This window comes from Papaver somniferum, chromosome 8 (genome assembly GCF_003573695.1).
Source record: "Papaver somniferum cultivar HN1 chromosome 8, ASM357369v1, whole genome shotgun sequence".
Lineage (NCBI taxonomy): Eukaryota > Viridiplantae > Streptophyta > Magnoliopsida > Ranunculales > Papaveraceae > Papaver > Papaver somniferum.
This window is the reverse complement of record NC_039365.1, coordinates 91,869,469-91,879,825: the sequence shown is the minus strand read 5'-3', so window position 1 is coordinate 91,879,825 and position 10,357 is coordinate 91,869,469. Positions and strand designations below refer to the sequence as shown.

Sequence of the window (10,357 nt, the reverse complement as noted above, 5' to 3'; positions counted from 1 at the left end):
GAAAGATTGTTGTGTATTTGTGAGATCAAATTCGAGCCATATTTATAGAGGTGGAAATGGAAACTAGCCGTTCCGGTGACCGTTAACAAGTTGTCGTTGGCGATCCTGTCTCAAACGCTGGCGTCTTTCCCAACGGTGCCAGCGCTTGTAGTTCGAGCGCCGGCGCCAGACATTTGTTCACGCGTTTAACCATCAATCGCTCACTTCTTTTCCATAGTGGAGAATCCTGTTTGACCATCCACGTGGCTCAACAAACAACTTCATTTGAACATTGCCATAAGAATTGCTCTAACTATTCTACGGAAATTTCTTTCTTGGATGAGACCATAGATGAAAATGAAATAGTTGAACAACATATTCACTAGCGATTATCGAGTGGTCCCTTGTTTAATAACAGGCACAAAGATTTTCTTCAGTGAAACCATAAATCAAATAGTTCCCTAGCATTTATCTCAAATACATTGTTTAACGGGATACAGCTACAGATATTTCTAGCTTCCACGATATGTTGTGAAGGAAAACGGTGAAAGCAGTAAAGGGACATGAAAATGTTGAGACTTCTGATTCTCTTTGATCTCAAATACTATAGACACATATGGGAAAAAACCAGCAGAGACATACTTCCCGGTATTAAAACTAATTCTATAAATCCCAGGATCCACATTGTTAACAACGTTCATTAGGTGCCCACTTCGGCCATCCGTGTCTGTGATCGAAGACCCTTGAACCACCCAGCCATTGGAGTCCAATTCATCAAACATAGGGCGTGGTTTCTCACCATTCCATTTCTGTAAATGTACCTCAATGCCGGCAGCTGGAGACCCTCGAGAGACATCTAAGACATGAGTTGTAATTGGTGGTTTGTTCCTAACTGAAACTTGATGCGATTTACTGACACGGCCTTCAGACCCAGCAGTAATATGAGCTCCAATAATACTAACTCGATCTTCTACAACTCAAATATAAGGAGCATCAATGTGTTATTTACAAGCGTTTGACACAAGAAAAAAAGAGTCCAACTTGACAAGCATGATATCTTTTTAGTAAACCAAGATGACTAGGTATATGATATGCACTAACTAGATGATGGACTCTTTTGTGAGGGATAATATGATAAGCTTTAACATTAGAAAAGGTACCTTCAGCTTTTGTCTTAAGGTTGATCGGGTTTTGGCTAATGCTTGCAGAGGTAACATCGACTTTAGCTGCATAAAGTTTAGCAAGACGTAACTCAGTTATCTTCATTTGCTCCTTCGCCGCAGTCTCAAATTCAACTATGGGTCTATTCGTATAACGTGTCTGTAAGAAAATAATCAGAAAAATTGTTACTTAAGCATACAATGATGCTATATTAAGTAATGTACTTCAGTTTCAGAGCTAAGATGCTTTTTCAAAATGCAAGAATCCCTAAATGCTAATAGCACACGTGCTTCCTATTTTCGAATGTGTGTCTCAGGTGAGGCAATCCACATTTGCTTACCTTCAGTTCAGCAAGTATTGCAGGAGTACTCCTACCAGAAGCACATATAAGGAAAACAAATCCGAACTTTTCTCTGTACCGGTGGTTCCAGTCAAGAAGTTCCTGCAGAGATAAGATGGTTTGTTTACTCCATAGCAATAGAAATTCAGGACACACGACATCAAGTATACAAAAAACAATATCACGATATCGACTTAAGACAGGAAACTAACCAACTAGGTCAAGATTGAGATGCAATTTAGTCCAACTGCATGGAATTTTATTCTTTTTTATCCTCTCATCAATTAACATGGAGTAGTACTGGTGGCATGGTTCAGACAATGCATCATCGAAATTTAAATGTTAATACTCACGCACTACAACTCCTTTTCCTAAATAGTCCACTATTACCAGAACTACTCCAAGGAGGTAAATCTTATCAGCTTTCAACTGCAATAGAGTACCCAAAAAAAAAAACAACTTTCAACTGCAATCAGTGCCTCGCCGACTCTTTAGTTCACAACAACTGGTCAAGAAATTGCAACTGATCCAAACTTAACTGTAAGCAATTTCTCCACATATCAGTTTATCCATTCTCCCAATTAGTAACAGCTACCACTCATTCCAAACTTAACTGTAAGCAATTCCACATATCAGTTTATCCATTCTCCCAATTAGTAACAGCTACCACTCATTACTATTAGAATCTTATATCATCCAGTATTTCAGATTTTGAGCTAACACTTAGAGACCAATTCCTTTTCTTCTTTTCTCTCTGGGTAAGGTTAATTTTAGAAATTTTTCTAGCAAATGAATTTTTTTCATACCCAAATAAAAATTAATCACAAGTAAAAATACAAATTTCAAACAGAATATGTAAGGCGATACAAAAAATAATGTACGAACAAGATCCAGTTTCATTATACACACCTGCAACATAGAATCAGTGGCAGTTGATATAGCAGTTGATTGCTCTCCTTTACTCCACCTAAAAACCAATCAACAAAAATATCAATTAGAATGCTATATATCCAATGCTTCATTTAAAAACCCAATTTCTGCCTTCAAAAGAAAAGAAAAAAACTTAACTGTGCAGAGGTTTCAGTTTTCCGATTTCTACCGGAAGTGTCTCCTATTTGTGGATGTGCAGCATATGCTTCAAGCCATCCATTTACATCAACCTGGAAAAATAATTAAGAAAAAAATAATTAAATCTGCACAGAGGGAGAGAAATAGAGAGAAGCAGGGTGGCAAGAAACCTTATTGAACCAGATGTTTCTGGCAGTTTCAATAGTACTTTCCAAAGAGGGGAAAGGAGATGCTGAAAACATCTCTTTAGAAAATTGGGTGCTACCACAGCATGCTAGAAAATCAATTTCCTTAAAACCAAAATCCATCTCTGATCTCGATCTGGATCCCCCTCTGTAACTTCTCCTCTATGATAACTAAGTCCACTACTGTATACTGTGAAAGGAGTTGGGAGAGATGTTATTAGACTTTCCAATTGAATTAGTGGTTCGGTTCCTACTAACCCCGTGATACGACACGCATCATAGGGTACCTGCTTCAAAAAAAAAATCAAAAAAAATCAATAAAAATCATAGGACACCTAGCATGATACATGGCCGAGCGGAGCTGTGCCTGAAAGTGAAGTGTTCTGGTGTGCTTTTCTTTTGGAAGACTTGGCGTGGCCCTAGTTGGCAATTCGCTGTGCGACAGTTGGAGACGGCATACTTATGTATATAATTCGTTTCGATGGAAAGTAAATTCTGTCCACTATTCAGTCAACTATTTCTAGTTGGTGTAGTTAGGAACGGCATACGTACGTGTATAGTTCGTTTTAGATATTTGAGTTGGGACAGAAAATTCGGCCTATATGCATAATTAAGTTAATAAGTATTCGTAATTTTAAAAGCATAATTCTCATATATGCATAGATTACACAGTGAAAAAACATCATTTTAACAAAAATTTGTATGAGAAATATAAAAATTCAGCAGTTAGAAAGAGAACAAAATAGATGCACCACGTTTTCCGAAAGACCTCACATACAAACAACATTAACTACAAAAAAGATGTTTTAGTTTTCTCCAATTTCATAGCTTTTATTCTTCTCCTCTACATATCTCATCTCACTTGATTAAACTTTCCAACATATGCACCCGAAACAAGGAAAAAAGAGAAGAAAACAGACAATAAATTAGATTGTCTACGCCCGATGAGATCTAAGTAGTCTTGCTCTGCCGGGCTGGCAAATAATTCTGGCGCTCATAAGAAAGTAGAAGAAGTTATGATTATTGTGTTCCATGATAAAGATGGTGGGGAGTCGCAGTTGGGAGATCTGATTTCTTTAGTAAGGTGGCAATGAAGGTTGGTGGGGATTCATTTTTTTCTTTAACTTCTCGTTTTTTTGATCAACGGGTTTGCATCCATTTTATCTTTTTTCTATTATCCTTGCTTTTCAGTGAGTACTCCTTTCTACCGTTATTAATTTTTGGTTGTCTTCTGCAGTTAGACTTTAGTTTGATCATGGTGTTGATGGTGATTTTTAGCTTAGGGTTAAAATCGTAAAATCTTACATCTGACATGAAGTCACTACGATCACTAACGTATTTATTGAATCATTCAGCATGCCTTCGTAAAAATTACCGGGGTACCTTTTTTTTATATATATATACGCTATGTTCCACGACAGAATCCTCAAATACTGACCGACAACATCTCCGCGCCAAGGCAAACCAACCATGCCAGCCGCACCACCGCGCCAAGGCATACCAACCATGCCAGCCGCACCACCATGCAACTGGCATACCATGCCAGCCACATCTCCGCGCCAAGGCATGTCAACCATGCCAGCCGCACCACCGTGCCAATGGCATACCATGCCATCCACATCTCCGCGCCAAGGCATGCCAACCATGCCAGCCGCACCACCATGCAAATGGCATACCATGCCAGCCACATCTCTGCGCCAAGGCATGCCAGCGGCACCACCGTGCCAATGGCATACCATGCCAGCCACATCTCCGCGCCAAGGCATGCCAACCATGCCAGCCGCACCACCATGCAAATGGCATACCATGCCAGCCACATCTCTACGCCAAGGCATGCCAGCCGCACCACCGTGCCAATGGCATGCCATGCCAGCCACATCTCCGCGCCAAGGCATACCAACCATGCCAGCCGCATCACCGTGCCAATAGCATGCCATGCCAGCCACATCTCCACGCCAAAGGCATGCCAACCATGCCAGCCGCACCACCGTGCCAATGGCATACCATGCCAACCACATCTCCGCGCCAAGGCATGCCAACCATGCCAGCCGCACCACCGTGCCAATGGCATACCATGCCAGCCACATCTCCGCGCCAAGGCATGCCAACCATGCCAGCCGCACCACCGTGCCAATGGCATGCCATGCCAGCCACATCTCCGTGCCAAAGGCATGCCAACCGTTCCAGCCGCACCACCGTGCCAATGGCATGCCATGCCATCCACATCTCCACGCCAAAGGCATGCCAACCATGCCAGCCACACCACCATGCAATTGGCATGCAATGCCATCCACATCTCTGCGCCGAGGGCATGCCAACTATGCCAGCCGCACCATCGTGCCAATGGCATGCATGCCATCCACATCTCAGCGCCAAAGGCATGCCAACCATGCCAGCTGCACCACCGTGCCAATGGCATACAATGCCAGCCACATCTTCGCGCCAAGGCATGCCAACCATGCCATCCACATATCCGCGCCAAGGCATGCCAACCATGCCAGCCGCACCTCTGCGCCAAGGCATGCCAACCATGCCAGCCGCACCACCGTGCCAATGACTGGTGGGCATTTAAAGATGTGAAAATAAGACTAAATGGATGCCTACAGTGATACCTGCAAGTGCACAGGGTCAGTTGTAGCTTGTGTGCAAGAACAGGGTCATTCCACAGGGACTTGGGAGTGTGCAATGAAGTTACACTATGCTGATAATTGATGCAAAACTAAATGCAAGGTCACAAGGCTGCAGTGACAGTGAAACAGAGATGGTAAAACATCTAACCAAGGCTATGAGCCAAGGGCAGGGAAGGCAGTGCACTGATTTCAGTGCACAGCAAGATGTGAAGTGCAAAATCTAAATAAAACAGCAAGGAAAACTCAACTGAGCAATAAGAATAACAGAATTAGAGTTGCAAGTGACTGTAAAAACAAATTGTGGGCTAAGCTACGGCTTTGAATCCACCCTTGTGACCGAGCCAAATAATGTAGTTCTAGGTTGAATCCCTAATGGAACTAAGTGACAGTTAAGGCCAACTTAAGATCCTAAGCATACAAAAAGGGAATAGCAAGATAATCAGCTTGCTCAACTGATGTGCTCCTAGTATTGACTGTCTTTTGACAGTACAATCAATCACAAGCACTAGTGAGCATTGATTTCTCCCATTGCTCAATCAATTCAGTGAACTAAGGCTTCTAACCTAACATTCCACTACCTAACAGTCCACTAAAGCTTCATCTGAGCCTCAGCTAGTGAGACTTAGCTCATGACTAACATGCTAACACAAACATACATCATACAAGATAATTGAAACATGAATTCAAATATTGAACATAAACAGAGCATTGAACTACAACCCTTGAGACACTGGCTATTCCAGTGCTCTTGGGTGACACACTGGCTAGTCCAGGCATACCCCCTTTCACACACATCACAACTCTATTTATAGTTACACCCAATTCTCAAAAATACCTAATTTACAAAATTAGGGTTTATCCAAAAAAAATCCCAAAACAGTGAATTTAGGGTTTCGATTTCACCTAATTTGATGGGTCAAATCTTACCCACAACGTCGACCCAATCTTCCTCTGACTTCACTGCTTCATTCCCACATAGAGCTGGCAAACGGGCGGGACGGGTCTGGCTTGTGACCAACCCGCGGGTTACGGGTTAATACAAGCCTGAGCTCGCGGGTTGAAATTCTTCACGGGTGGTCATTTATCCCACCCGTGCCCGTCCCGGGTAAAGCTCGCGGGTTTACGGGTGCTCACGGGTTACCTGGTTTTTGTTGAGTCAACTCGCCAGAAATCGATTTCTGGGCTATTTCCTTCCACATTCAGGGCATCTAAAGTTCCTTTCCTACAAGCTACAACCTAAGTATCTAACATTCATCCAATTCATTTGGTATATCAATTCAAAAACTCAAAATTGCAAAACTAAACAAATTAGTCTTCTTAAAGAAACACAGACACAGTCACACAGATACTATCATAGTATCATACATTCATAACATCTCAACATCATCATCTTCATCATCAGCACTCATAACATCCTTGAAATGGTCTGGTTCTGGTAACTCTTGCTCTTGTACACTTGACATCCTGAAATGGATGGAGCGGCCACAAAGAACAAGTCAAAGAGTCATTCAGAAACATGAAAATTACATAAACAGAAATTGAAAAAATACATAGACAATGACATCCAACAAAACTATTATAGTACATGCATTTTCAAGTCATCCAAAACAATAACATCTAACAAAACAAACAAATCAAACAAATCCCCTAAATCTCTGTAAAGAATGAAAATTACCATAAAAGATAAAGAAGTCAAATTTTATTTGATTTAAATTTACAAAATGTACTTACAGATTTAGGGGACAACCACTTATCCAAACTGCTCAAACCAAAATTTAAAGATTTCACTAGAACTCCAATCTACAAAACAAAAAGGATGCAAGTACAGCAGTAACAACACTGGTTTAAATGTAGAAAAATGCTGGTAATATGAATGATACTTCGAAAAAGATAAACAAGATAAACAAAGAAAGACCTTTTGTATATGATTTCAATCACATCAAGCATGTTAAATCTCAACCAAAATTCAAACTAAACTCATTCAATTTGAAGCTCATACAATTAATATCTCAAATTCACAAGCAAACTCTAAACTGCTCATTCAATTCCAACCCATTACCCATAGTACCATTACTATCATTTCAATTTCACAAGCAAAACTGTTGAATACGAATACAACAAATAAATCATGGAAGTATGAAACTGAACAACATGAGTACATGACCAAATCAAACAGATCTTGTATATATAATCATCAGATTCATCACCAATTACAATCATACAATAAACTAAAACATGTGAAATTCAAAAAAATCTTAATCAAATCAAATTCAAAATCAAACAGAATAACAGATCTACTAAGAACAAGTCAAACTGAAGACTGAACTCAAATCGAATGAAAAAAAACATCTTACATATTATTAATCGAACAGAAAATCAATTCACTCTTCACGAACCCAGAAAATCAATTCGTTGTTGTATTCCTCCGATCTTCACGAGCCCAGAAAATCAATCCGCTCTTGTATTTCTCTTCAAGACTTCAAACAATTTGTTATTCAAGCAGGCTAATCAAAAAATTTATATAAAGAAGAAAACAAATAAGAAAATCTGATTACCTGTCTTTGATCTTTAGATGAATCTAATAATTTTTCTGTCACTTCTGTGAATCTGTGAAGTTTACTCAGGAGAGTAGGAGACTCAGCAGCGCTGCAGCAGGGTCAGGGAAGAAGAAAAAAAGAGGAAGAAAGAAGAGGAAGGCGAGCTAGGGTTTTTTCCTTTTATATGAAGAGGAACGAACATGTTACATGACACGTAACAGATAACTGTGTCATTGTGTGACACGCAGCAGCCTAAGTGGCAGTGGGTGCGGACCGAGCCGGGTTACCCGCGGGTTGCACGGGACGGGACGGGTTAACCCGTTTCTTCACAAGCCACTAATTATACAACCCGCGCCCGTCTTGTGTAGTTACGATCCGGGACGGGCACGAGTTTTCACGGGACGGGACGGGCCAACCCGCGGGTTTTGGCTCGGATTGCCAGCTCTATTCCCACACCTCAATTTCTTCTTTAGCTTCACCTAATTCATCAATCTCTAACCTAGGGTTTCAGAGATAGGAAAGGTGCGAGATTGATGAAGTAGGCGGCTAGAAAGATGGGGGAAATGATGGGTTTCGCTTTTAGGGTGGAGTAGAGTGGTTTGGTGGTGTCAGGGAATGGTGGTGATGATGGAGAAGGTGGTGACAGTGGAGTAGTTGCAGAGGGAGTGGGAGGAAGAAGATGGGTTCGATGGAAAGAAGGAGGGGAGTGTTTGGCGATGGGTATAGGTGTAGGTTGTTACAGTGTGAAGCGGGTGTAGCCAATTCGATGTCCAGCGAAGCTGAGCTGTGGGATGCGGAAATGATAGATAAATCTAACGGCTACAAGTGAAGAGGCTGGTATCGACCGTCGGATGCGTGATACAACGAAACTGACGGCTCAAGATGGAGTTAGGTGCTGTAGTGTTAGACAGGAGCTTCAGACTTTGATGTACTGGCGATGCTGCGACCATAGGATGCTGAGATGATCCAATCTGACGGCTAAAAAAGGAAACGGGTATGGATATATGAAATGGATTTGGGTGAGGGTTTTGGGCCTTGGGTATGCCAAGCCCATATCTTCTTTAAGAACAATTCTTCCTCTTCAAGCCCACTTCTAGCCTTTTGGTCTTGTGCACAACATTCTTCGCGGCTTCCTTGTGTAATTCCTCCCGGCTTTTCACTACTTTTCTGCTCTTTTCGCTCCGCTATTCATCCAAACTTTATTTATTACCTAAAAATGCAAAATTAGTTAATAAAAATATTTATTCTTGAAAACAAAGAAAATACAGAATATGGGATAAAATGTAGAATTAATGCACAAAAGATGAGTTAAATGCCAAGAAAAATATATAGAAATATGCACTTTTTAGCACTCATCAAATACCCCCAAACCTGAATTTTACTTGTCCTCAAGTAAAACAAAACTAAGGAAATCCTACCTATACCACTGTCGCTGGTCTCTCGAATGCATTTAGCGTATGCACTAAGCCTTTTAAACCACTAAGTGTCCCTAGTGGACGAGTGAAGTCTCGTGAAGGTTTGCTTAGAACGTACCTACAAAGTTCTAGGTCAAAATATAAGCTCAGATTCCATCAAATGTGACATGTGCAAGTCAGTTTAAGCTCACAGCAAAATGGAGATGTCAATCTAGCTATCAAAGGCACAATCCTAGCACTGATAACAAAAAAGACATGTGATAAGAGTGTAAAGTGTATCTACACATGTGTCTAGAATGACCTGAAGTTATGACTACTAATCACCAAGAGATAGTTTTTAGGCTAAGAACCGAATTCTAAGCCAAGCTAGCTGTCCGGCTTTACGAGAATTGTGAATGTTCACCCAATGAGTTGGTGATATTTCAGTTTACCCGCGTTATACATCGATGGCTGCACCCTCCTTGCTTATTACAAGACTATTTACAACAAAAAGATGACTCTTTACATGACTCTTATTTACATTGATTACTCTCTTTTATTTTTGGAACAAGAGAGAATATTGTCTTTAACATGACAAAACATGGAATAAATAAATACTTGATTGAATATTTTTTATTTTTTTTTTTTGATTTTTTTTTTTTTTTTTTGTAAGAAATAACTTTGATCTTTACAACATAGTGACACTTTTGATACATGAACAAAAAGAAAAACATAATTACATGACTCTTAGCAAGAGGTGGCCCTTATCGAATGCATCCGGTCAAATTCTATGGTTGCTTTTCTTAACGTATCCTCCAACTTCTATCCCAGCCAACCAAAGAACAAGCTAGTCAAGTCTCATTCAGTATTCTAAAGTGATTGGCAATCTAACTTCCTATCAAACACCTTGAAGATCGAGGCTATACATGTATTGGTAGATCGTGCGCGTGCAAGTTTCTTATCACTATGTGAATTGTGCTAGAATCAGGGTGCCTAAATATCTAGACTAAGACTCCTAAAAATTACATATATGCACAAGAGTCAACATTTCAAGGTAAATGAG

At 40.6% G+C, this 10,357-nt stretch overlaps 1 protein-coding gene and 1 long non-coding RNA gene across 3 annotated transcripts; both read right to left on the bottom strand.

Annotated features, from left to right (window-relative positions):
- Positions 1 to 370: 370 nt before the first annotated feature.
- Positions 371 to 2,992, bottom strand: LOC113302041 (uric acid degradation bifunctional protein TTL-like). Of its 2 annotated transcripts, none has more exons than XM_026550882.1 (6): positions 2,719 to 2,992; positions 2,549 to 2,640; positions 2,390 to 2,447; positions 1,481 to 1,582; positions 1,140 to 1,299; positions 371 to 946 (listed from the first exon to the last, which is right to left on the bottom strand). In XM_026550882.1, exons 1-6 carry the CDS (start codon positions 2,854 to 2,856, stop codon positions 492 to 494), a joined length of 1,005 nt encoding a protein of 334 aa, XP_026406667.1. In that variant the 5' UTR covers positions 2,857 to 2,992; the 3' UTR covers positions 371 to 491. The 2 variants fall into 2 exon arrangements, with proteins under 2 accessions (XP_026406667.1, XP_026406666.1); XM_026550881.1 differs by having other exon boundaries at positions 407 to 949; positions 2,719 to 2,985.
- Positions 2,993 to 6,680: 3,688 nt separating this feature from the next.
- On the bottom strand, positions 6,681 to 8,315 carry LOC113301318. The gene is made up of 4 exons (XR_003336218.1): positions 7,919 to 8,315; positions 7,718 to 7,840; positions 7,095 to 7,163; positions 6,681 to 6,827 (listed from the first exon to the last, which is right to left on the bottom strand). It is a non-coding gene; the product is annotated as an uncharacterized LOC113301318 (long non-coding RNA).
- Between the last annotated feature and the right edge of the window lie 2,042 nt (positions 8,316 to 10,357).

What these genes read in the sequence shown, in the direction of transcription:
- LOC113302041 (XM_026550881.1), bottom strand. Translation starts at nt 2,856, where the DNA reads ATGGATTTTGGTTTTAAGGAAATTGATTTTCTAGCATGCTGTGGTAGC. An exon ending in CCACTGATTCTATGTTGCAG is followed by an intron (nt 1,583 to 2,389) that starts GTGTGTATAATG and finishes TTATCTCTGCAG; the next exon opens with GAACTTCTTGACTGGAACCA. An exon ending in CCTTAAGACAAAAGCTGAAG is followed by an intron (nt 950 to 1,139) that starts GTACCTTTTCTA and finishes TTTGAGTTGTAG; the next exon opens with AAGATCGAGTTAGTATTATT.